The sequence below is a fragment of the Eremothecium sinecaudum genome, chromosome II (genome assembly GCF_001548555.1).
Source record: "Eremothecium sinecaudum strain ATCC 58844 chromosome II, complete sequence".
NCBI classification, from domain to species: Eukaryota; Fungi; Ascomycota; class Saccharomycetes; order Saccharomycetales; family Saccharomycetaceae; genus Eremothecium; species Eremothecium sinecaudum.
The window spans coordinates 144,523-169,893 of NC_030893.1; the positions used below are offsets into that span (position 1 = coordinate 144,523).

At 41.9% G+C, this 25,371-nt stretch overlaps 14 protein-coding genes and 2 non-coding genes across 16 annotated transcripts; 7 read left to right on the forward strand and 9 right to left on the reverse strand.

The window, feature by feature from the left end:
* Nucleotides 1-797: 797 nt before the first annotated feature.
* On the forward strand, nt 798-2,774 carry SKY1 (serine/threonine protein kinase SKY1; the record flags this gene model as incomplete). Its single annotated transcript, XM_018130336.1, has 1 exon — nt 798-2,774. The coding sequence occupies one exon, from the start codon at nt 798-800 to the stop codon at nt 2,772-2,774; it is 1,977 nt and encodes a 658-aa protein (XP_017985568.1).
* Nucleotides 2,775-3,920: 1,146 nt separating this feature from the next.
* On the reverse strand, nt 3,921-5,417 carry GAS3 (putative 1,3-beta-glucanosyltransferase; the record flags this gene model as incomplete). The annotated part of the gene is made up of 1 exon (XM_018130335.1): nt 3,921-5,417. The coding sequence occupies one exon, from the start codon at nt 5,415-5,417 to the stop codon at nt 3,921-3,923; it is 1,497 nt and encodes a 498-aa protein (XP_017985569.1).
* Nucleotides 5,418-5,947: 530 nt separating this feature from the next.
* On the forward strand, nt 5,948-6,061 carry AW171_hschr280. Its single transcript, XR_001930064.1, has one exon. It is a non-coding gene; the product is annotated as an HBLSNR31 (small nuclear RNA).
* A 54-nt stretch (nt 6,062-6,115) lies between these two features.
* Nucleotides 6,116-7,237, reverse strand: SCJ1 (Scj1p; the record flags this gene model as incomplete). The annotated part of the gene is made up of 1 exon (XM_018130334.1): nt 6,116-7,237. The coding sequence occupies one exon, from the start codon at nt 7,235-7,237 to the stop codon at nt 6,116-6,118; it is 1,122 nt and encodes a 373-aa protein (XP_017985570.1).
* A 327-nt stretch (nt 7,238-7,564) lies between these two features.
* Nucleotides 7,565-8,008, reverse strand: CAF20 (Caf20p; the record flags this gene model as incomplete). The annotated part of the gene is made up of 1 exon (XM_018130333.1): nt 7,565-8,008. The coding sequence occupies one exon, from the start codon at nt 8,006-8,008 to the stop codon at nt 7,565-7,567; it is 444 nt and encodes a 147-aa protein (XP_017985571.1).
* A 155-nt stretch (nt 8,009-8,163) lies between these two features.
* CEF1 (Cef1p) lies at nt 8,164-9,849 on the reverse strand (the record flags this gene model as incomplete). The annotated part of the gene is made up of 1 exon (XM_018130332.1): nt 8,164-9,849. One exon carries the CDS (start codon nt 9,847-9,849, stop codon nt 8,164-8,166), a length of 1,686 nt encoding a protein of 561 aa, XP_017985572.1.
* A 261-nt stretch (nt 9,850-10,110) lies between these two features.
* On the forward strand, nt 10,111-12,243 carry EFR3 (Efr3p; the record flags this gene model as incomplete). Its single annotated transcript, XM_018130331.1, has 1 exon — nt 10,111-12,243. The coding sequence occupies one exon, from the start codon at nt 10,111-10,113 to the stop codon at nt 12,241-12,243; it is 2,133 nt and encodes a 710-aa protein (XP_017985573.1).
* A 179-nt stretch (nt 12,244-12,422) lies between these two features.
* RIM20 (Rim20p) lies at nt 12,423-14,372 on the forward strand (the record flags this gene model as incomplete). The annotated part of the gene is made up of 1 exon (XM_018130330.1): nt 12,423-14,372. One exon carries the CDS (start codon nt 12,423-12,425, stop codon nt 14,370-14,372), a length of 1,950 nt encoding a protein of 649 aa, XP_017985574.1.
* Nucleotides 14,373-14,385: 13 nt separating this feature from the next.
* On the reverse strand, nt 14,386-15,675 carry MOD5 (tRNA dimethylallyltransferase; the record flags this gene model as incomplete). Its single annotated transcript, XM_018130329.1, has 1 exon — nt 14,386-15,675. One exon carries the CDS (start codon nt 15,673-15,675, stop codon nt 14,386-14,388), a length of 1,290 nt encoding a protein of 429 aa, XP_017985575.1.
* A 75-nt stretch (nt 15,676-15,750) lies between these two features.
* On the reverse strand, nt 15,751-17,049 carry DML1 (Dml1p; the record flags this gene model as incomplete). Its single annotated transcript, XM_018130328.1, has 1 exon — nt 15,751-17,049. The coding sequence occupies one exon, from the start codon at nt 17,047-17,049 to the stop codon at nt 15,751-15,753; it is 1,299 nt and encodes a 432-aa protein (XP_017985576.1).
* Nucleotides 17,050-17,364: 315 nt separating this feature from the next.
* Nucleotides 17,365-19,056, forward strand: TPO4 (Tpo4p; the record flags this gene model as incomplete). The annotated part of the gene is made up of 1 exon (XM_018130327.1): nt 17,365-19,056. The coding sequence occupies one exon, from the start codon at nt 17,365-17,367 to the stop codon at nt 19,054-19,056; it is 1,692 nt and encodes a 563-aa protein (XP_017985577.1).
* A 162-nt stretch (nt 19,057-19,218) lies between these two features.
* Nucleotides 19,219-20,520, forward strand: AW171_hschr289 (uncharacterized protein; the record flags this gene model as incomplete). The annotated part of the gene is made up of 1 exon (XM_018130326.1): nt 19,219-20,520. One exon carries the CDS (start codon nt 19,219-19,221, stop codon nt 20,518-20,520), a length of 1,302 nt encoding a protein of 433 aa, XP_017985578.1.
* A 9-nt stretch (nt 20,521-20,529) lies between these two features.
* Nucleotides 20,530-21,867, reverse strand: YTM1 (Ytm1p; the record flags this gene model as incomplete). The annotated part of the gene is made up of 1 exon (XM_018130325.1): nt 20,530-21,867. One exon carries the CDS (start codon nt 21,865-21,867, stop codon nt 20,530-20,532), a length of 1,338 nt encoding a protein of 445 aa, XP_017985579.1.
* Nucleotides 21,868-22,092: 225 nt separating this feature from the next.
* AW171_hschr291 lies at nt 22,093-22,237 on the reverse strand. Its single transcript, XR_001930073.1, has one exon. It is a non-coding gene; the product is annotated as an HBLSNR8 (small nuclear RNA).
* A 449-nt stretch (nt 22,238-22,686) lies between these two features.
* On the forward strand, nt 22,687-23,670 carry FSF1 (Fsf1p; the record flags this gene model as incomplete). The annotated part of the gene is made up of 1 exon (XM_018130324.1): nt 22,687-23,670. The coding sequence occupies one exon, from the start codon at nt 22,687-22,689 to the stop codon at nt 23,668-23,670; it is 984 nt and encodes a 327-aa protein (XP_017985580.1).
* A 221-nt stretch (nt 23,671-23,891) lies between these two features.
* ERG12 (mevalonate kinase) lies at nt 23,892-25,166 on the reverse strand (the record flags this gene model as incomplete). Its single annotated transcript, XM_018130323.1, has 1 exon — nt 23,892-25,166. The coding sequence occupies one exon, from the start codon at nt 25,164-25,166 to the stop codon at nt 23,892-23,894; it is 1,275 nt and encodes a 424-aa protein (XP_017985581.1).
* Between the last annotated feature and the right edge of the window lie 205 nt (nt 25,167-25,371).

Here is a 25,371-nt window from a genome sequence, read left to right on the forward strand (position 1 = left end):
ACTACCTAGTTCTCCTACATATATGGCTGGTAATAGCAACATAACGTGTATAAAATGCAGTATTGTCGCGATATACGAGGTACTGTTAACCAATAAAGTCTGCATTAAACCGATTAAAGGCTAGTATAACCCGTACACGAGTAATCAGCATCCAATCTACCTTTACCGAATAGTGCTTTTTATTGCGCAATTACATCATAGGAATATTTGTTCTGTATCGCTTTCGATTTTTACGTAATTTGACTGTGGCTCTCACAGCCGTTATGAAAGAGGGAGAGAAATTTTGATATTGTTATCTAAGGTAGCTATAGTATCATAAACAAACGAAAATTAACGAGCTATTCATCGCTTCAGAGGAAACAGCTAATACTATTAGGAGTGCCAAAGGAGAGGCAAGTTATAGGCGATATTATAAGAACAAACTTCTGCATTACAAGTGTTTTTATCTTTGAAATTTTCTTTTTTCGTTAGCACGTAGCTGTTTATTAGTGCAACGAATAGTAAAGAAGCGTTAAAGCCCTTTGAATTTGTATTAATTAAAGCATTAGGAAATTTGATAGGCTGAAAGATTAAAGAAGTACAATATACGCAGGCGATTGTAGAAGCTATTGTTTGAAGCCAATAACTGTGAAAAATCGTGCTTTAGAAGGATTTTTGATTTTCAACTAGTGTTTGTAATACAGTTAAATTTAGCCAAGAGGCAGGGCTTGCTTTTTATTTTGGGTAAATTAATTGAATTTGGGTATCTCATTAGGATCTGAGGCGTTTTGGAGTCTTTTATAGGTGTTTTATTGAAGATGGGTTCTTCCGTCAACTTTCATCCCGGGTTCGTGAACAACAAGAACCCGTTGCATAAAACGAGAACAGCTCCAAATATATTTCAGAAGGAGTCTGTAACCTCTAAATCTAGCGGAAGCACGAAGTCGAAGCTTTCTTTAGCGCTACAGACACAGGGCAATCAGAATAAGAGCAAAAGAGGCCAATGTGGGATACAGGATAACTCTTCTAGTAGCGAAATAAGCGAAGATCAAGAGAATAATGAAGATGCTTTAGGCGATTCAATTCTTGGAGATGAAGAAGAAGAGGATGAGTATTCATCTTGTGATGAGAAGAATGAGGAGAGCGCAGGTGATTATAAACCTGGTGGTTATCATCCTACTTACAAGGGAGAAGTTTACAAGGATGGCCGTTATACCCTTGCACGCAAGCTGGGGTGGGGTCACTTTTCAACGGTGTGGTTAGCCAAGGACAATGTAAACGGAAATCACGTTGCCATGAAGATTGTTCGTAGTGATCGCGTTTACACAGAAGCTGCTTTGGACGAAGTTAAATTGCTGCATAAGCTTCGTAACACAAATCCTATGAATAAGGGCGATGTAAAAGCAAAAGTCAACGCATGTGATAAAGGTAAGCGTTTACAGGATCACGAGTATATGGGTGCAAAACATATTCTCAATTTATTGGATGATTTTGTTCATAAGGGGGACAATGGTGAACACGTTGTAATGGTATTCGAAGTTTTGGGTGAGAATCTACTAGCATTAATCAAGAAATACGAGCATCGCGGTATTCCAGTTATATATGTCAAGCAAATTGCGAAGCAGTTACTATTGGGTTTGGACTACATGCACAGGAAATGTGGCATTATTCATACGGATATAAAGCCTGAAAACGTACTCATGGATATTGGGGATGTTGAAGGGATAGTAAGGATGATGGAACAGTTGGAAAAGCAGAAAAAAGAGATGCGAAGACTGCAGCGGGGAGCTTCAAGATCACTCTTTGAGTCTCCGCCAGTTTTCCGCGACAATCACTCTTGTGCAGGTAGCGCTACCAATAGCATTTTGGAAACCAATAATTCTCGCAGGGCAAGAAGAAATACTCTTATAACAGGCTCTCAGCCGCTACCTTCTCCTCTTTCATCGAATAACTTCATGGAATTGAAGTCACAACTTTTAGGACAACCCGCTAACGCAATTAACTGCAGGCCATCAGTTTTCGGGCGATCCGCTTCCTCGCAGGTAATGGGAACTGGTACGAATACAAACTCTGGATCATCGTTGCATAAGCATGATGAATCCGATAATGAAATATCCAACTCTTTCTCATCTATGGAGATTGACGACGGTACGAACAGCAATAATCTCATTCGCAATGAAATGACGCAGGTCATTCAAATAAAGATTGCAGACCTCGGTAATGCCTGTTGGTACGACGAGCATTTCACAAACGCTATCCAGACTCGCGAATACAGGTCCCCAGAGGTTTTGTTAGGGTGTCCATGGGGTTGTAGTGCAGATATATGGTCTGCAGCATGCCTAATTTTTGAACTTTTGACTGGTGATTTTCTATTCGAGCCTAATCAAGGACATTCTTATACGAAAGATGATGACCATATTGCTCAAATAATTGAATTATTGGGGAACCTCCCCCTCTATCTCTTTGAAACAGGTAGGTACGTGAAGAACTTTTTCTTCTCTGACGGTAAGCTCAAAAACATAAAAAAACTACGGTTCTGGCCCCTGAAAGACGTACTTACTGAAAAATACGGCTTTGATGCTTCGACCGCCGAAGAAATAGCCAGTTTCTTGCTCCCGATGCTTGAAATAGATCCAAGGAAAAGAGCTGACGCTGGCGGTATGGTAAATCATCCGTGGTTGGCAGACACTCCGGGCATGGAAAACATTACTGTAAGTGATAGAAAACTGTACGGAAGTGGCGCAGACATTCCAGGGTGGCATAAGGAAGCCAATGGAAGAGAAGACCCTAGTTAGCACTCGGAGTTTGGCATATTATGCTTCCTCTTCGGTAGTCAAGCCTTGTTTTATTTATCGTTTGATATTATTATACAATACTCTATTCTATATTCATTTATCAAAAACTGCAATGATGCATGGGTCCAGGGAATTCTTTACTTTACTTGTACTTTCTTAACCGTATGATATTTCGACGGAAAGAGTGGTTCCTCAGCTGATTACCCCTATCCTGTGCAAATCATTTTCGGAGTACGTCATCGACCAACCTAAGGGAGCTGCGGCTACCAGAATTATCTGCGTTTATCAGGGCAAGTTATATGTCTAAGAATATTCCATATGGTTCGTTTAGATGATCTTTGAAGAAGGGAGCTCTAAACTCTCGCCATCTTGGAAATTTTACACACCATTACTTTAGAATTTAGAAATCATACCACCTAACTTAAAATTTATACAAACTGTGCACTGAAGAATATAAATACAGATATAGAGTACCTCATCTCATCGTCGTAAAATGTTCCTATCCTGTCACAGAACATCAGTTCGAATAATCCAATCCATCTAATTAATTCTACAGGCGAACGCAAACCATCTAAACAGACTATCTACAATGTACGCAGCTTTGAGATCCGCTATAACCCCAAAGAACGTTACTGCATTTGTGGCTGGCTATGTAACAACAGAGATGGCGTTATCCTACTGGTTTCGACTCCAGAGCCTCAAGAGCCGGTCATTGGTATTGGCAAGGACTTCTAAACAGTACTAAAGCGCCAGCCAGTTCTTGAGGATAGGCGCCGAGGTGCAGGTAAACTTTTATGCGCCTATAAAAAGCTAAGCGTTAGCAGATACCCGACGCTAGCTCCCGAAGAGAAAACATATTTTTACACAGATTACACGTACGTAAAATCTATACGATTAATATTATAGGTCTGGCACCTAGTGTGTCTTCTCGCGACATTAACCTTTATTCTTCTTTTAAAGAGTACGAGATTCTTCGTATAGCCGCATGCGTAAATCTATGGAACGATGTGGTTGAATACGGGTATTAAGAGGGTATTGTATACTGGAGAACATCCCGGACATTAGAAGTCTTACATCGCAACCTAACTAATAGATACTCTAGAAACTAAGTAGAATTGATTAGGCATAAGCGGGCGGCTAATGCTATCAAATAAAAGATAGTAAGATGGAAGCAATAACAGCAAAAAATGAATTGCCAATGCTAACTTTGTTCCCATAGGCAGCAGCATCATTCTTTGAAGAAGAACTGGCTCTTGATGTAGTACTTGCAACCTCTGGAATGTTACCGCCAACGATAGCGTTTCTCAGGTTTTGTGGAGGGTACGAGATAGTCAAGTTCAGTTCAGTTCCTTGCTGATCGTAGACCTTGTATTTAGATGGGTTCTGATTGTATGTGATGTTAACAAACTTACCAATGTTGTTGTGATTAACACCGTTTTCAATTAGATGGGTAATTTCATCTGGCTGGTCTGGAACGTCGAAGTCTTTAACTCCAAAGTTGGAATACCCGGCAGAAATTTCTGAGTCTGCGCACTTGTAGATTTTAGTGTCAGCAACATCGTCCTTGTTGATATCGGGGAGAGTGACCTTTTCATATTGTTCCCGAAGGTTTGCAAAGTCCTGTAGGTATTTTACATTACCTTCGGTGTCAACTTCAACAAGCCCGTAGCCATTGGCCTCCTTGGTGTACTCGTAGACAAGTCCACCGTTGAAAGTGTTTATAAGTCCTCCAAAAAGACCTTCCGAGATCTCGTCGAAAATTCTTGGCATATGTAGAATGCAACCGACCTCAGAGAAAAGAAGAGGTATAACGGCGTCCGATACAGAAGCGTTCAATTTATCATAACCAGAAGATTTCCAATCTGAGCTACCAGAGCACCATTCGTACGTGTTCAAACCCAAAAAGTCCGAACGTGACTCCTGCAAATCACTGTCGATAGTGCTACCGTCCTTCGAATTACACTGTAAGTAGTCCAATGTTGGACCTCTGAGTTCAACGATGTTTGCAGCAGAATACCCAACAGGAATTTGTCTACTGGCATGTTTGGCGATATACTGCTTCATATCACGCTGAACAGCCCTAATATACTGTGGGGATACCCAGGCAGAGTTTTCTTGGTCGTTAATGACCTCATTACCAGCAAAGAAACCAAGAACGTTGGTATATTCTTTGAATGCTTCAATAAATTTAAAGACACGAGTCAAGTAGCGCTCATTGTACGTGCTAGATGGGTCAGCTCTGTTTAGAGATTCGCCCTGCTCGCCACTGTTAACATCCAAAATGAAACTTATACCAGCCCCATTGTAAATAGTCATACACTCATCATGGTTAACATCAGGATTCAAAGAGTAAATTCTAACTGTGTTGATACCCAGGGCCTGGAAGACTGCGGCATCACGTTCGCAAATATCTCTGTCGGACAAGAGATCTTTGCCGCTACGTGGATCATAACCAGATGATCCACCTGGCTGGTAGTCAACACCCTTGATAAAATAAACCTTGCTGTCCAGCTTTACACCGCTATCTGAATGAACCTGGACGTTTTTGATGAAACGCCTACCTTTTATTTCAATAGGAAGAATAGCATTGGCGTAATGAGAACCCAATGCTAAAAGCATCAGTACGGAGCGTAGAGAAACCATCGTCGAACTTACAGCTTCGACTACACCGAAAATACCCGCTCTTCAGGTTTAAGCCCCAATTTATGTGTGAATTATTAAGAGGTTACGACACCTGTTCGGTTTGAAACTATTACTATTCTATGCGTTGGTCCGATTTTCTATGCATAAAATTTACATATTGAGGTAATATTGTTTAACGATTTTGGGAGTAATAATCCCGGGGGGTTAAAATGAACTGCAGGATATGCATTCCGGTATGGTGACTGTGTATAAGTAGTCACATGGTGTTCTACGTGAGCACGTTCGCGTCGTTATCTTGATTTACTCTGCAACCGACCTATCAATTCTGGCACCCCTATCAAATAACGGGCTATGTTTCTTTTCACATCAAAATTTTTTCTACACAAAAGGCCCGCAAAGTGCGCTCTCTTTCTCTTCTACGTATCGCTTGTATTCTTTACTTACATAGATACAACAGCCTTGTATTGTGCACTTGGGCAATTGTGTGATTAATTGCAATTCGCTTATTGTACTGACCCATTATGGGATGCAAGCTAGAATAATCGCATGATGTATCTCCAGCTATTGACTTGCGGGAACCGTCTTTTACGTCTTCCTGTAAACCATAAAACAAGTGATATAGTTGGTCATTTTTCGTGCAATATTGTAGCCTATGTGGATCATCTTATCTAATATATAACTTTCTCGCGTGCAGGAATTTAAAGTTCATCCCTGAGGAATGCTTGGTCGTATTTGCCAGGTAGAAGTACAACGTAGTCAATGAAAAGATCGCCGAACCTCCGGCCGTCGTCAATCGGCATACCGAAACCTGGGATGCGTTCGACCTCACCGTTCTGTACAGTGCGTCCGCTCTTCCTACTGATTTCAACGGTCTTTTCTGGGTCGAGAAATTCAATGCTACGCGTCCAACCGCCCTGTAACGCTTCTTTCAAGCTTAACACTTCAGTTCTGAAAAGATCTTGACCGCGTCTCCTATATCCCATGTTGCCGTGGCCTGCCTCTACCACCTTTATATACAAGTCACCTGGTTCGGTGTTGGGAGACTTCTCTGCTTGGCCATGTTTCACGGCAACGTAGTCCCTTGGTGCACCAGCAGGTACTTGGGCACTGAAGTTCTTATTCTTCCTCACAACCTTAGCACCTTGGCACACCTTACACTTGTGTTGTATAACCTCACCGTTCCCTTCGCATTTAGGACACATTTGCTGGATCTGCTGCGTCATGAAACCCTGTCTGATCACCTGTATAACAATACCGCGCCCATTACACTGCGCACAGCGCTCCACCTTTCCATCTTCAGACCCAGATCCTTGACAATGATCACAGAAATCGTTCATTGCCAAACCAAATTCAACCGTTGTCCCATGGTAGTACTGTTTCAGCGTTATTTCGTCCTGTACCTGAAGACTCTGACCTTTTTGCTTTCTCATCCGACCGCCAGAATGGAATCCCCCGCCTCCTGCACCACCACCGAACATCTGCTCAAAGATATCAAATGGATCATGGAATCCACCGTTTGGCCCACCTCCAGCGCCACCGCCACCATTTTTCAACGCTTCGGCGCCAAACTGATCATATATCTTACGTTTTTCTGGATCACTTAAAGCTTCATATGCCTCACCAACCTCAATGAAATGGTGATGAGCACTCTCATCACCTGGATTTTTATCAGGATGGTATTTCTTGGACAACTGTCTATATGCTGATTTGATTTCCTTATCTGTAGCACCTTTATTAACACCTAGTATAGCATAATAATCCTGAGAAAACACCAATAATGGAAATAACAAAAGACCAGCAAAAAATCTCCAACGAGCCATTGCAACTAAAATCAATAAACAGTCTGGTTTATGTCCTTTAAGTCTATTATAGTATTAACTTAACTCTATATATCCCCATTGTAAATATTTAATAACAAAATCTAGAAGTATAGTTGTCATGTTCGGTGAAAAAAGCTAAGCTAAGCAAGATTATTAACACGATAAAATAATTCACATTATTATATATATAAATACATATAAATATATATATAATTTAGACAATAGTAGGCGGAACCTAGGCGCGGTTAATAAACGTAGGCCTAGCCCGGTTTCCGCTTATTTCTCTCACTAATTTTTCCCTTTATTATAGGCGTAGAATAGTCATCTTTAGACCTTCTCCTCCTCGTCACTTTCCAAGGCTGCAAACGCATTAAAGGACATAGTTGGTTTGTCTACAACAATATCTCTAACATCAGCAGGTCTGGATGAAGCAATATTCTTAGTATTAGGTTTGATTTTTATAGTTTCTTGAGCAACAAATGTAGGTTGTTGTTGCTCTTCCTCTTCGCCTGCTGCTAAGGATGCTTTCCTGGTGGTGGTACTCCAACCTTCTTCATCTGTAGTAATTTTTGGTTTATGACCCTTGAGCTTTGGCCTAACAACTTGATGATGTGATGATCTTCTACGGGCTTTTTGATGGAAAAGGTCTGCAATTTCATGATGTTCTGCGACTTCAGCAATCATTGTCTTGAAAGCGTCGACGTCAAAGTTCACAGTTCCATTTTGTGCTGGTTTTAACTGTAATAATTCTTCCTCAGTATAAATCGCCATATTGCTCTTAAGACAGACTTAGGTTCGTGAATAGTGTATTTCTGGGGAGTGGGCAAATGTATCACTAGGTTTTAAAATGTTCTAAACGGTTTTGCAGGAATCGAAATTTTTCCGCAGAGAAAATAGGCCGGGTAATCATAAAATGGTTGGGTGGTTTAGGTTGAGGAACACTGGGACTGTATTAGCAATTGCATTGCAGCCTTGCGTTCCTCAATGGTTAGATGTTCGTTTTGGTATTTTGCGTAGTTTAGATGATAACTATGTCCGTTGGAAAGGAGCTTGGGGAGAAGAGTCGAGGTCAGGTCACACGATGCTTGTAGAGTTTGTTCTATAATGGAGGCTGGTGGGTTCTCCTGGTTGGACATAGAAAGGATTGATGTTTGCAGTTGCTGTATGCGTGTTCGAAGAGCTTCCGGTGACGGCCGCTTGGAAAGCAAGACCTCGACTTGCGGATTATGGTCATTTTGCTCCTCGGCGGAAATGCTGTTTAAGAGCGAGTCACGGATCTGTAGAAGTGCTGGGTTCTCGTATGTGTCAGTCTCAGTGCGCTTAGCTTCGATATGCAAGTTGTAGAAATGGTCTACTTCGTCTTTAACCTCCGGAACAGGGGAGGGAATAGTTAGGTCGTTGCGTTCGAGGGACTCGCATGTCCAGGGGAGAAGGACATCTACTGCATGGTCCTCGGCAGTTGATGGGAGGTCCTGGGAGCCATTTGGGGACGCGGGTGAGTTTGGAGAGGTGACCTGGTCATCCTCGAAAACCAACTCAAAGTCGTTTTTTGGCGCGGGCAATTGAGCGAAGAGACGTGTCAGGAACGCTTTGGGCTTGGATTTCAAGGTGGGCGCAGGTGGGGAAATCAACGCGGTACTGGAGGGATCTACATCGAAGATGGAACCTTGGCTTCTATTTGCGAGGATCTCTTTTCGTATCGCTGCAACGCTACTGGAACTACTTTCTGCCACGGTGCCCGACGGCGGCAGTTCTAGCTTCGGTTTCTTATACTCATTGTTGACAACATTATCTACTCCAACGATCTTTTTGTCGCTAGCATCCTCCAGGACACGCTTCTTCTTGCCAGTGGACTTCTTTGTAGCAGCTGTCGAACGGAGCCCCTTCTTGTCCACCTGTTTCTCGAACTTTTCCAGCTGGGCCTTTAGTCGCTGGTCCTCTTCCGTAGTATCATAGATACCACCAACGGGAGCCTGTTCGTAGGGTATCTCTTTGTTATAATCAAGCTGCGTAGCGAATTTCTTCTTTGGCGCGCGAATCTTAGAGTCCACACCGGCCTGCTTCAGTTCCCGTCTTTTCTGTAAATACGCTACACGTTTGCTTTCCTCCAGCATGCGCTCTCGTATCTTCCTCGTAGCCTTTTTACCCTGAGTATTCAGCAGCCGGGCCCTTGCCTCTGCCAGCATTTCTCTTTCGTCGTCCTCCAGCTCTTCACGGTCCGGCCTGGCAGCCTGCGTATCAGCATTCGGATTGAACTCCCCCACGCGCAGCGTATCCTGCTCCCCGTCTTCTTCGAGAAGCTTATTATATCTATCCAAACATAACTGAGCAGTGCGGCCCATCATATCGCCAATTGTGCGCCACTGATTCGGCAGTAGCTTACCCAAACGCAGCAACTTCACATCATCTTCCTTAGACCATTTCTCAAAGTTCAGTCTTGGGTTCAAATATTCATTCCAACGGTTCTGGCACTGTTTCCCACTCTTCTTCTGAAGCAAAGAAGCAACCTTATTCCATGAATGAGTACCGTATTTCTGTATCGCAGCTTTAAGAATTTGGTCCTCCAAATTGGTCCAAACGCCACCCTTCACATAGATAGGAACACCATGCATTATTGAATCTTTATAATTATCGTAAATTCGTAAGTCGACTAATCAATATTCGTATCGACTCATTTAATGCCAACCTTAACGATGTTTAATCTTTACTTAGTTGATGTGGTTGATGATTTGGATAACCTGAAGTCACCCTCATATTACAGAAAAAAAATGTTTATTACTCGCCAACACTAATTTAGGCTAATAACGTCACAACTAGGAGCATTGTTAGCGAAACGGTCAATTATAGTTAGTTCTAGCTATCCATAGCCCCACATGGTGTCACTCTTCTCTCCTAAGCATCAAAAGTTGGTAAATCAATGCTATCCGACCGGTAGAACACCTGATAAGAAGCCGAAGTCATCAGAGACGTCGTATTTATTGTATTATGTTAATTCAAGGAGAACGAAATTAGAGAAGGTGGGTGCCTACCTTGTTAAGCGGACAACGACTGATCTCAATCATAGGCGTATCGGCAATGTTATGGTAACTTTGGAGTTATTGGACAAAATTATTGTCAGTTGTAAGGAGAACCTAAACGTGTTCTTAAAAGAGTTTTTGGATATAATGATTAAAACTTTGAATAATAATAACTTTAATATTGATGTTAGCGTTGTAGAGAAGATTGAGACTGCTTTCGGTAGTATTTGTCAACATTTGGATGGTGTTCTGTGCAATGGAGATTTGGAGTTTATTCAAATGTACGAAACATTTGTTAATATCTACTTTCAGGTTGTCACCGAGAGATTAAAAAATGATGATTTGTTGATGAAGGGGTGTTTGGATATATCTAAGACTACTAGTTTGGCTAGTAATCCACAAGTGAGTGTTTTGATGGCTCGGGCTGTCGAACTGGCGTTGTGTAAGTTCCAAGAATTACACCTCCGCTTCCAAGGGGAGTATTTAGATGTAGACTTGAGTCCGAGTGAAAGACGTCTTTCTAGGTCACAAACGCATGTTGCTGGGCTTGAAGAAGTGCAGAACCCGATGGACTATTCTGAGATGGCATTACAGTCATTTTTTAATACAACTGAGACGGATAAACTTTCTATATCTATACGTGCACTTATTAAGCGGTTGATCGAAGTCCCGAATAAGGACTTGTTGCAATATATCTCAAATAGAATTCCGGTGCAATTGAGGTATATTATAATTTTGTTGTTTACGCGGGCGCTAACTACTCACGATGAAAGCTCCGTGGTGCTTCTGAAATTGATGACCACGTTGCTTGTTTCCGAGGTAAGCATTATTGGCCTAAGCGTTCTGGACTTCATGAGGAAGATTACTGCGTTCCAATTGAGTAATACCACTCACCCACAGATTGTAGATGCGTGCACACAGACAATCTCAGCACTGAACAGAAAGTGCTATTACAAAGATCAGTCATTGGACATGGTGTCTGAGCTTTTGTTGAAATTAAAGGATATCTCTTCACCGGTCCACAAGGAGATTCTTATTGGTGACTTGAATGCTATTTTGAAGACCATATCCGCCCCGTTCATCACACTGGACGTTTTCTTGGAGGTCGCTCCGTATGTGGATAACCACCTTGAACTGTTCTCTTTCGTCACTGAAAAGATCCCTGGTGGATTTGTTATGAATATGTTCTTCCGGTATTTGATTAACTTAAAATCCAAGGACGAACAAGAAGCGATTCTCGACGCTGCATTTGCTAAATTCAAGCATTTCACACTATTTTCTGGTTTGATATGTTTCTTAGAGGAAGGATACGCGCGCAACAATGTCTACTACTCATATCATATGCGCGCCGCTAAATTCCTAGAATTGGAGGACTACTATGAGCAAGCACTTCGCAAGAAACGAGAAAACGAACTGTTCACAAGAAAAGATTTAGTTAACTATTATTCGGACCCAGGTTGCAATAAATATGCCGAAAAAGGATTACGTATCCTCATACTCCAAACCAACCGGGTCTCTTCAACTGATCTTGTCTTTGAAACTCCTCCAGATGGGGACGTAGTTGATAGTAGCAAGTTCCCGTTAACTCCAACAACTTCACAACTTCAATCAAAAATGTTATCCAATAGCGATATCTCCATAAAATCCCTGGATAAATTGAAAACTCCCAAAGTCAGTGATTTAAAAAAGGCTGCCAGAGGTATACGGCTAGCTAAATCTCATGGTTCACTGCATGCGTCGCAATCGATCAAGTCGAAAATTACAAACATTACATTCCTACTAAACGAACTAAATAATGACCGTGATGCGGCTGGTGTCGAAGACTCCGAATATGCACAAGCAGACAATTCAAATAACTTAGTAAGCCCTTCACCGACATGTCAAATGCTCAGCGTTGGTACGCCAAAAAAAATTTCACTTGATGATTCTTTTCATGATGCATCTGCTGACGTTTCCAGCACCTTTAGGGGTAAATTGTTTTCATCATAGGTATAAAGCGTTCTAAAAGAAATAACCCGTCATATAGTTGAACCTTTCCCAATCTATACAAGTCCCTTGTTGCTCTTCGTTAAAGTTCGATAATTTTTTTCTTTTTCTTGCTTTAAAAGATGCTTTGATCTTATGTCTAGCATTTTAGGGATAATAAAACTAGCTTCAAGCGAACATCAATGCTGCAATTGGTTAGAATACCGCTGAAGAAGACAGTTGAGATTGACCTGAAACGAGAGTTTGCCGATATAATAGATTCAACTTTTTATCAGGTGTCCTCAATTTTCAATGATGACTTGACGACGGTTAACCGAATGAGGGATATAGTAGTCGCCTCAGAAATCTCAGAAAAAACCTTACAAGTGTTGAAAGGGTATTACGATACTCTGAGATCACTGTTGGTCAAATTTCCTGATCGACAGATTAACTTTACGTGGTTTGAAACCTTAAGTCATAGGTCGATAAGTAAGTCGTCAAATCTGTTCCGGTTTGAGCTATATAACATTGTTTACAATATAGGGGCACTCTATTCACATGTCGCGCCAGAGGAGTTATCTATTGAGAAGTTGAAGACATCCTGTAAGTACTTTCAGATGAGTGCAGGTTGTTTTGACTATATTCTGAATTCTCTAGACGATGATATGAAGGATCTATTTGAAGAAAAGGCTCTCCTTTCACTGAAGAATTTGATGCTTGCCCAGGCTCAGGAGCGGTTATGGTTGAAGTCAGTCAAGGACAGTATGAAAAACTCTATTGTGGCTAAGTTGGCGATGCAGGTGTCGTTATTCTACAAAGAAGCACACAAAATGGCAAATATCAGTAGGATAGTCCGCACAGAATTGGTATATACCATGGAGGCTAAGTCACGGTACTTTGCAGCTGTTGCATACTATCGGAATGCATTACATTTCGGTGAAAAGCAGGAGTTTGGCAATGAGGTTCGTTCTTTGAGAGAAGCTCAGTATAATGTCCTGAAAGCTGGCAGTAACTCGGATGTCGACTCTTTTAAAAAAGAGATTGCGGACTCGCTGAGAGTTTGCGAAAGGAATAATGATCTGATATATCTTCAAGCGGTCCCTGAAAACTGCCCAGTAGTTAAGTCTGTCTGCATGGTGAAGGAAATACTGATCGATGAGCTGCAAGATACTTCATCTCCGAGATGTACCATCTTGTTCAGAAACCTGTTACCTGTCGACGTTATCGAAAGCTGTACTGCGTTTAACCTACGTCAGCAGAAGTACTTTGAGGACCATGTGAGGGACCCTTTGCTTGCGTTGAACAAGCTCTTAAATGCAAGTATTCCAGATAACGAAGTTCCACCAGGTATGAAGCATATATCAGAAGACGACTGGATGGCTTACTCAGACGCATTGGAAGAAAGTCGCATGTCCCAGCAATCATTAGAGTCCATATTCGAACAAACGAAACAACTATTACAGAAAGAAGTGGACGCAGATAATGAACTCAGAACTCTGCACGGGTCACTGCGGTGGACAATTCCTAAGGTAGAAGAAATGTCTTCCAGATTCAATGAGAAGATAAACAAAATCCAAGAATACCTCATACAAGGCAAGGCTATCACGGAAGAGACATATGAGATTTTTAACACTGTCGATAAAAAACTCATCACAACAGAACTAAAATTACCGGAAAATAACGATCCCACCTCCATAAAGGTTAGAGAAGCCACTAAACACCGCTATGACTACATCAGAGACGCTGAAAAGAATTCCATAGATAACAGAGTTCTTCCAAAGGTCGTCTCCTACCACAAGCAGACGCTATCCCTGGATTTCGAAGCCTTGTTCCAAGAACACTTAGTGTCAGTCTTCCAGCAAAACTTAGCATACGTCCGCGCCGAACGCGACCGTAACAACGAACTGATCAAAGAACTATATCTTAGAGACCAAAGTAACCCACTAAAAAAACTTCAACCACGTGACCTACTGATTCAAGACTTCCGTCACTCGCTCCAGCTTTTAGAACAGGTGAAGGAAAACATTGAGGAGGGCCGACGTTTCTACGACAGCTTATATCAGACTGTTGTTGCATTAGATGAGGAGATTAGACAATTCACCTCAGAGCGCCAAGCCGAGCGCGAGAGTTTAATTGCCAAACTGACTACATAATTTTTTAATATCTTTACCCTTTACTGTCTTCTTTTTGCGTCGGTTGCCGACTCAACCACTCTTCATATTGCTTTTTCTTCTTCCCCCTATTAAGATTTGCTTTATGACGTCTACTTGATAGATGGATTTTCCAAGATTCTTTACCAATTAAGATTAACCCGTTATTGTTTTTGTCTAGGCAAATCCCGCAATTAAAACGGGTCCAATCATTGACTTTTTTCGGACTGTAATTGTTTACTTCAACAGTTTTTGTAGAATTATCTATTAAGTGTTGTAGCCCAGCGGGTACAAAGTCTTCTAGATTAGGCAGGCCCCTCATAAAATGATCTGCTATACTAAAAGCCCGACTTGCAACATTTTCATCCCACTTATCCAGATCTGTTGCGTTTAAAATGTAGATCTGGCCTTTAATATCTGGTATTAACATTTTACGTATCCACTTTACCTGTTTTTTTGCATATTGTCGAGTCCTAACTTTCATCTGATCTACGCAATCTTCCAGAGTTACATTGTTTTGATTTTCCAGCCACGGTAAAAACTCCTTGAATCCTATCACTTGGTAAACTCCGTTTTCACATTGCGATTTGGTATAGTTATTTTGCGTATAATAGTCGTAAAGTTGTTTAATCTCATTGAGGCCATCGGCTTTTATCATGGAATCGACGCGATCATCTAATCTCTTGTTTAGCGCTGATGCATCACTGTACACCCAGTAAAAGAGGGTATCATACCTCAATTTAAGATCCTGCGCATCAAAGGCTGCACTGGCCTTTTTACCAGTTTTGTAGTAAATCTCTAACATTCTTCGGACTCGCCGAGTGTCATTTGGGTGGTATCTTTGAGCGATTTCAGGGTCCACCTTAACAAGGTGATCGTAAACAAGCTGCGGATTTTCCGAATCTAGTATTTCAAGTTGTTCTGAAGTTGGCTGGCTAATTTTTTCGGTCCCAACGATACGCTTATTGAAGAGTATCTGTAAATAGTAGTGTGTGCCGCCAACAATAATCGGTACTTTACCACGAGAATGCAGATCGTTAATTGCTTTTAAACATTCCTCTTCAAAGCGGTGAAGATAATACTCCTCTGACCAATCAACATGATCCATCAGGTGATGTGCAATGCCATGTCGCTCTGCAAGTGGGTGCTTATTGGTTATGGTGGGTATGCCTTTGTACACCTGAAGTGAGTCAGAATTGATTATCTCGCCCTGGAACTTGGCAGCCAGTTGCACAGCAAGCTGTGATTTCCCAACGCCAGTAGTGCCAGCAACTACGATCACTTTTGGCAGCATTCTGGATATCATGTACGGTGCACGTGCGCTAGAACCGCTAGCATGGAAATAGATTTTCTTCAGTGCTTGTATTAAAAATATACACGGTTAATCATCGCTATCATCATCATCGACGAGGCCATCGTGGTACTCGGCGGCGACGGTATCAAGGCGGTCAGCAACATCATCCCGGTCGTCGTCATGGCGTAGGACCCGGGGGAGGTAGTCCCTTCGCCAACTCTGGAATGTTTCTCTTACTGCTGAGGTGACTGCAAAATCTACGTAGTCAAGGTTCTTATACGCATCTGGAAGAGTATCCCATGGTTCCCATAAAGGAACACTCTCGCCGCGACCAACATGTAGCTCGTTAAATGCACGCTCCGCCCGCCTAGCACGGATACCATCACTGAAGTAGGTGTAGCTGGACTTAGAAGATCTGGCACGTGATATCAAATTTCGCTGCCAAACAGCTCCGGTAAGTTGATCTGCGACTTCCGCCATGGAGTGCTTTTGTGTAAGCGCAGCAACAGTATCAAATACTTGGCACAATTTTGCCCCTTGTTCCCATAATGACAGATTATGTAACGATTCACCTCCTAATGGGAAGTAGACATGACTTTCTTCAGTAAGAGATAATGTCGTACGGATCCGATTGCGTAATACGGGACGGAACTCCCCAACACCCCAGGAGAAAATAACAGACTTGGGCATCTCATCGCGAAGTATTTCAACAAGTTGTGTCCCGAAGCCGCCCCAAGCACTGTCAACATCAGTGACAACGTTAAACCCTTGTAGCATATCACATTTCTCTAGCTCCGTATGAAGGGGCCCGTCTATAAAGTCAATATTGCATTTCTCAGCACATACCTCTATGCCAGCCTCGTACAAATCAAAGCGACGCTCCCTTAATCCCTTGAAGTCTGGCAGACATGGCCTCTCAACATCATGACACCAGTTATCAAGCTCTTGGACATTCCCAGGTGTATATATCATTCTTGCATAATCTGACCAATATTCGGTGTTACTAGCATCCAGCCGCGGCAGTTCCGCTCCGCTGTCTAGGGCCCGCTGATAATCTGAACGCCGAATAGCAGGCCCTGTCCTAATAACAGTCACATGCTCGGCAGGGTCTGTATTAACCGATTCCGTAGTTACGCCACCATCGCCCACATAGTCAGCGCTTGAAGTATATTGATATCTACCAAGAGCGCCGCTGCCGTTCTTGGCATCAAATAGGAGTGCACGAGGCTCATATGAAACTGTGTGTGCAATACGATCTACCGATGAGTAAAGAAAAGTTGCCTCGGGTCTTCTCCTATCATTCAGGAGTCGTTCTTGGCCATTATAGAACTGTGTAATGATATGGCATGCCCTATGGGAGGCAGCGAGGTTCACTATCTCTTGCATATCGGCTTAAATCTATGTGACAGCCACCCTATTGCCATCACTATGTAAATAAATACCTATGCTTACTTACACTTGCTCCTATGCGCGTTATTTTGGAAAAATACAAGACCGGAGCGGAAGCATAACATTTTCCGTCCAGGCAGCGAATGTTCTATTTCACCTTCTCTCGGAAAAAAGCAAACTTAAATATAAATACAGAACTCAAATACAATGGAAGTTATACTACTGACATCAACTGTATAAAATTGTTCGATAATTCTAAATTAAAATCTCTTTAGCGATCCTATTAGAACCTAATTATTTTAGATAGTAATTATGCAGTCGGTATCGTCAAAAGCGGACCAAGTGCCTCCAGCGGCTAAGACATCGAACTCTAATAACATAATATCGGAGATGGATGGACATAACTCTAATAATTTGAGTACAGCTAGTGACACGGAAGGGTTTTCAATCGGGAAGGAATACGATAGTGAGATTGAACCTAGTCAACTAGACTGGGATGATAAATACGATATGGACAATCCTCACAACTGGTCAGCATGGAAGAAGTGGAGTACTGTTATGGTGGCGGCATTTTTAGCATTGGTTGTTACCATGGGTTCGTCATCATATATGTCTGCTGTGCCTGAATTTGTTACACGTTATAAAGTTGATCGTACATTAGCTATTTCCGGTTTAACATTCTATCTTCTCGGGTTAGCAAATGTCGTGGGAGCTCCCCTATCTGAGGTTTACGGACGTAAGCCTGTCTACTTGTATTCATTACCAATTTCTTTGTTGTTTGCTCTTGGTGTTGGTTTCTCTGATGGAAAAATGAGGATTGTTTTGCCGCTCAGGTTTTTGTCTGGTGTTTTTGCATCTCCAGCTTTATCTGTTGCAAGTGGGACAATTGCTGATATTTTTGATATGGATGAATTGTCTGTTTTGATGACATTCTTCTGTTTGGCTCCATTTTTAGGGCCTGTTATTTCTCCTATTATGACTGGTTACGCTGTTGAGAATAAAGATTGGCGCTGGGCAATCTGGATTCAGTTGTTAGCTGGTGCGGCTATTTTCCCATTTATAGTGATTATGCCAGAGACAAACAAAACTATTATCCTTCAAAAGCGTGCCAAGAAGCGTGGCTTAAATGTTCGCAAGCCTTCCGCAGAGGAATTACGTGCGTTCCTAAAAGCTACCTTCACAACCACTATATTCAGACCTTTGAAGATGCTTATGGTGGAGCCAATTGTGTTCGTGTTCTCTTTGTACGTTTCCTTTGTTTTCGCAGTTCTATTCGCATTTTTTGAATCATACCCACTTATTTTCAGACAACTATACCACTTCTCCATGGGTAACTACGGTTTAACCTTCTTGGGTATTTCAGTGGGTTTGTGGATCGGGTCTGCGTTCTATATCTGGTACGACCGTCGTTATTTGTTCCCTAAGGCTCCAGCCGGTACTCCACCCCTAGATCTTCCAACTTCTAGCCGTACAACTCCTTTCAGAGGTCACCGTGATGAAAACGGCAATATTGTTCCATTGAAGCCAGAGTCCATCATGTTTGTTGCTAAGGTTGGTTCTGTTGCATTACCAGCTGCATTATTCTGGATAGGTTGGAGTGCAAAGCCTTCAGTCCATTGGATGGTTCCTCTAGCTGCTGGAGTACCGTTTGGCTTCAGTTTGGTTCTGATATTTTTCAGTGTTTTGATGTACTTTACCATGTCGTACCCACCATTGGTGGTTGCTTCAGCCATGGCCGCCAATAACATGATGCGTTATGTATTCAGTTGCACATTCCCATTGTTCACTATTCAAATGTACGAGAAGTTGGGAATTGACTGGGCATCTTCCGTTTTTGCATTTATCAGTTTAGCAATGGTTCCTGTACCTTGGTTGTTTTCAAAGTATGGTGAACGTTTAAGAAAGAGATCTGTCTTTGGATACCACGCCATGCATGCTAAGCCAGCTGACCCTACTGTAGATGTTGAAAAGGAAAATGAGCATCAGGAAGCTGCAAGAGTTTAGTACACTCCAATCATAAAAATATTCATCAAAAAATATTCTCGCTGCCTATATTAGTTGGTTTCTTCTATCTATAATTTTATAAATTATTTTACATCTTAATTAATCATATACAACAATCGATACCTATTTAATAGAAAATCATCACCAATATTAAAGGCAACAATGCTAAGTAACGCTGTCACAATCGTCGTGGTTTTAATCTCCTTTATTATGTTACCACTCAAGAGATACGCGCCTTTTCGTAGGTGGCTAGCTGCTAAAGTCGAACAGGCTTTGCTTAAGACGGTATCCCCCTCATTTAACGGTTCCGTACAATTAGCACATAACTTCAAGCTATGCCAAGCAGACGAAAACTTTGAAACCGGAGAACCGTTAAGTAAACTGGTCGAGGCCTTAGGACACTTCCGCGAGTATGAACAGCGAGCTTTGAGCCAGAATGCCCAATTATTCACACGAACTAAAGAATTGGATGTAAGCACGCAACTTCAATTGCAATCTCTGGAATACTTCAATAAGCTTGAATTGGTCAATACCTCAATCACATCAAATTCTGCCACAATTAAGTTACTCGTAGAGTATACTTTGAGCACCCTGCACGCTCAGAACCCAGAATATTTGAAGGATCTTGAAACTGTTGGTAAGCGCCTAGGCTACCGGGTACATGCAAAGAACCCAGCTATCGTAGAAGAAACTGAAAAAGTTGTATTACCTGGCTATAAATCAAAGCAAAGCAAAGTGATACAGTCTACAAGTCATATTTTGCGGGACTGGCATCCTGATTATGCTGTGGAACGGAAACCGTTGATTAACTATATTACAGAAAACCTTAGCGGGATACCACAGAACAATCGAACTTTGGTTTTAATCCCTGGCTCTGGTTGTGGAGGAATTGCTTGTCAAATTGCAATGAAATTTCCCTATATGGAAGTAAATTCCATTGAACTCGATCCCTTTATGTACCTCTGCAACGAATTTGTTCTAGGGTCCAAGAAGAATATTTCCTTGAGACCTTTCGCACAAGACTTCAGTAACCACGGTGATGCAGAAACCCAAGTTAAAGAATTCAAACTCAATTTATCAGACCTTAACAAACCAAAAAACTTGAAGACACATTGGGGCGACTTTACCAAATTTATTCCGCAAAGTGATTATGATAACGTTGTTGTGGTCAGCGTATATTTTATTGACACAGCTGAAAATATTTTTACCTACTTTGAAGCTATAGAAAGGATGAAAAAGTACTGTAATAATTTAAGCTGGATAAATATTGGTCCTTTGAAATATGGTACGAGACCACTTGTTCAATTTACTGTGGAAGAACTCGCAGCTCTGCGACGCATTCGCGGTTGGACGGACAAAAATGCCAAGGTTACCAAAAAATGTCAAAACGGTTATGTTACAAACTACAATTCCTTATTTCAAGCATATTATGGATTAGTGAGTTTTTATTCAGTATATAAATAACATGTAAGTCTATTTCCTGAAAATATCCTCGCCTTTATTGAACTGAATCTTTTTATCTTGACCACCGCTGATGATGCCAACGCCTTTTGCCCATCTTACAGCGAATACCTTGTCATTTAAACCTTTCGTTACTGTCTTATCTTCCCTGGTTATGGTATACATGGGCGCGTTGCTCCTGATATCCCAAACTTTGACAGTTCCATCGTGCGAGGCTGAACACAGCATGTACTCGTTCTCCGGACATGTATCCATAGCGACAACGAAGTTCTTGTGGCCTACAAGTTGCTGCTGCGTTATTTTAGAGGAAGAATCTACTCTTGGATCATGTAAAGTGATGTGTCTTGCACTAGAACCACATGCCAATAGGTTTAGGGTAGGAATTTCAACCAATGACAATAGTGAGAACGCTGTTGTTTTGGTATCAACACAACGTGAGGTAACCAAGTCCCAAGTCTTGATAGTATGGTCCTGAGAGACAGAGTAAGCGACTGTAGTGTCATTAGAGTCGAAAATTACTTGCTCGACTGGTGCTTTATGTGATTCCAAAAAAGATAGAGGGGCACGTCTCCTAATAGAACTATCCTTGACGGCTAACTTTCTTCTTTTTGCTGCAGCTGTTGAAAAATTGTCACCTAAAGCTACCATGGGGTCTACTGCAGTCATATCTTTATAATTTGTGGACCATAATCCGACGCAATTGTCGTAGGAACTTGATAAAATTCTGTCCTGGCGGACATCCAAGGAGGTCACTGGAGCTTTGTGGCCTTCCAAAATGGCCAATGTTTGTGCCTCCTCGACTTCTTCAAGGTCTTCAGCATCTTGTAAATCTGTATTCTTTGTTTTCGAGAGACGTAAGGTACGGTCATTACCAGCAGATACGAACCGTGTGCTACTAATGTACTTTACTGCACGAATTGGACCGGAATGTCCAGAAAACTGTTTTTCAACCTTTCCCGACATATTCCATAGACGGACCACACCATCGTAAGATCCACTGATTATCTTGTTAGCACCGACGTCAAGCGAGCTCACCCAATCGTCGTTATTATAACTATTCAGGTAAGAAGGTGGCAAAACAGCTCTCGTATACTCCACATTCAAAACTGTCTCCGTAGATAGCCCACGTTTCGTAAGGTATTCATCTAGAGATACCCTTAAAAGTTCTCCATCGATCAAGAACTCGAACGGAACAGACTTTTCAGTCCCCAATAGGTGGTTTACAATCTCAGACAACCCATATCTTTTCAATGACACTGGAACATAAAGAGGCGCTTCTGCAACTTGTAGAGAGGCATCCTGCTCTCTTGTGAAAAACTTAAGCTTCACTTGAGACTTATCTTCAGCCATTGTCGCACCATCTTCTTCCGTTGATAAACTGTAGCTCATGCGATGAGCATCTTCAAATTTTTCAGCTAGTAGGCATCACTGAAAAAGAAACGACTAAATCTAAAGTACACAGAAGCAAGTTCGTAGTTCAATCTAAGGGCTCCAGTACGGTTAGCGGGCATTGCCTGCTGATAGACTAATAATACAGTAAGTCGCTAACTAATTTTTACGTTATTCTATAAAAAATCTGTATCGCTTGCGCAGTTACCAACTAGGGCCATTTAATAGTTTCTACCCTATTCAGTATGAGGACGCTCATGAACTTCAATCTAGCTCTTCTTTTCCCCTCTGATCATCTATTTAGTTAGATGGCACAGTGAATAGAATGCATAAAATTTCGTATCACTGAGCTGAAACTAAAAAGAGGTATGTACCAGGAAAGAAGTTTATGTTCGATGCCGAGAATTTTGATGTAATAATTTACATCCGGCCGGGTAATTATGAACATTCATGTGAGGCTATTTGGGGCTAGTTCCTGCATTCGGAATAAAAAGCCAGCTTACTATAGCAAAGAGGAGCTGAGAGCCTCGGGGAACGGCACCTACGTAACCAGGCCCCACTTTCGCTCGTCCGGGAGCTATAATATGACTCTTGTTTGATGTACTATCACTCTAGACGAGCACATTCGTGAACTAGTTCCGAATATTCCCGAACTTAGCACGGTGTAAATGGTATAAAACATCCAGTACATTTCATATATAGGTTCGTTGGGTACTTGTAACGTGTAAAGGTTGCTTGTAAAGGCTGAAATTCATCTTTGAAAGTCTCTGAAACTAAAAAATGGCTTCAAGTGTTCCGGGCCCATTCCCATTGCCAGCCTCGCGCTATGACTTAAACAGTTACTGGGGTAGAGTGCGCCATTGTGCGGAGATTGCGGACCCAACAATGCTTCTCACCACTGAGGCTGATGTAAAACGTTCGAAAGAAATTATTAGATCTTTTCGTTATGGAGAATTAAAGGAATTGACTCCAGAGTTTTGGCTAGCCAAGAAGCGTTTAGATTCGACAATTCATCCTGATACTGGAGAACCTGTTTTCCTGCCATTTCGTATGTCATCCAATGTGCTTTCTAATCTTCTTGTTACCACTGGTATGTTAACTCCGGGGTTAGGGACTATGGGTACATTATTTTGGCAATGGGCTAACCAATCTTTAAATGTTGCTGTAAATTCAGCCAATGCGAACAAGTCAGAACCTATGAGCACGCAGCAGTTGATTACCAACTACGCAGCTGCCGTTTCTGCATCATGTGGTGTTGCTGTGGGTCTAAATAAGCTTGTTCCAAGACTAAAAAATCTCTCGCCCTCTACCAAGATGGTTCTCGGTCGTTTAGTCCCGTTTGCCGCTGTTGCTTCTGCGGGTATTGTTAATGTGTTCTTGATGAGAGGAAATGAAATACGCAAAGGTATTTCGGTATTTGATGATCACGGTGAGGAGTTAGGGAAGTCAAAGAAAGCCGCTGTTCTTGCTGTTGGTGAAACAGCTTTGAGTAGGGTGATTAACGCTACTCCAATTATGGTTGTCCCACCATTAGTGATGATGAGGCTACAACGTGGTATTTTGAAGAATAAGTCATTCGCGCTCCAGACGATGGTTCAACTAGGTGTCATCACAGCCACAGCGTTTATTGCATTGCCTTTCGCTCTTGCAATTTTCCCACAATATCAAGCTATAGATGTTAACAAGTTAGAACCTGAATTCTCTAACAAGAAGGATAAGAATGGCAGTATTATTCAAAAGGTTCACTTTAACAGAGGTATGTAAACCTTTTGACTTCGGAGGTGATAGAAAAAGAGGCGATACCATGATTATCTAGATAAAAGGGTGTTGACTACGTAAATAATACCCTCAGATAGTTAAGATTAATTGTGTATCTAAGCAAATGCAGTTCGCCCTAGTAACGGGACATCGGTTAGCTGTTCAATGATTGAAATCTCTTAGAAAGCTGTTAAGCTCAGCAATTTTAGATGCAAAGCAATCAGTATTTACGATACCACCCAATTCAATGCAGAGCTTCCTGGCAGTAAAGCATTATTTAGTTCTTCAATAGTAGATTCCTCTTCAAATAGCTTAGCTATCTCTGAAGCGTGGGCAGCCAAACTGTCGGGAGCAACGAAGCAACAACCTAAGCCCCCTAGCTCCGTCGTAAAGGACTCGTAGCCATGATTCTTCGAAAGTGTTTCAATGAAGGAAGTTACAGCTTCATCAGTGGTACCTGTCTTCAAAAGAGTGAAAGCACATCCTCCACCTCCTGCACCAGTAAGTTTGGTGGAGCCAATGCCTGTAGAATCGCTTAAGCTCTTGATTACCTCCAAGCCAGGATGTGAAACACCTAAAGACACTAGCAACCCGTGGTTGATTCTGACTAGCTCCAGCATTTCTGTATATCTCTTGGGGTCTGAACTAATTGCAGGAAGTAACTCCTTGGCTTTAGTTGCAACCGCGCTCATAGCTTCCAAAATAGTGCTCGTGATGACTGGTTCCCGCTCAAACAACTTGCGCACATTTGCAACCAAAACCTTAGTTGACTTTGGAATCTTCGTATTTGTAAGCACCATGGGCACTTGTGGAAACTCCTTTATTGGCTCAAACGTGGTGGAACCATCTTCCTGTCTTCTGAACACAACTGCATTGCCGTATGTGGCCACCGCATTGTCAATTCCAGAGGGCGTCCCGTGGTTACACTTCTCTGCAATAAATGACCACTTATTCACAAACTCCAAGTCACTTGAAGAGAGCTCCTTAGATTCAGCATCAAGGTGGCCACCTAATTTGGCCATAGCTAGTGCCAGACACACAGCAATTGACGCGCTAGATCCTAATCCGGCGCCAATCGGTAACGTGGACTTCAAAATAAATCTAACGCCCTTCAGATTTGGACAAAGACACATATAAAGATACAAGAAGCACACCGCTGCTTGCTGCTCTAAGTCGCTGCCCTTTCCTGACACTTGGGAGCGTACAAATTCCATCACATAGTTATTAACATCATTACTCTCCTGTGCCAGAGTTAACTGCTGTCTATCAATCTCCTCCAAATCCTTATGAGGCCACGAATAATTAGAGTTTATATCAGGAAACGCCATTTCTACAACGCTTTCATCCTCAGTCTTTTTAACATATAAGTAAGACCTTAACGAAGATACCGAAGCCGCCATTGCAGGCTTACCGTACACTGCAGAGTGCTCACCAAAGATAATAATCTTTCCAGGTGCAGAAGCCACTATTGGCACCATCTCAGTACTGTTTACGACTGTCATGTGCCCAGTGGTATTCCCTATTAAGTCGCTATTGTAGTTCGTTCCTCGATCTGTTTCTTGGGAATTGTTAGGCGCTTTATATATATGAATATATAAACTGATAAACAGATCTATAAAAAACGAGAATAAAGGATTTAATAACTGATCTGATAGCTGATCATGATCAGAGCCGGATTAATTAGAAGTATCGAATCTTTAAAACCAC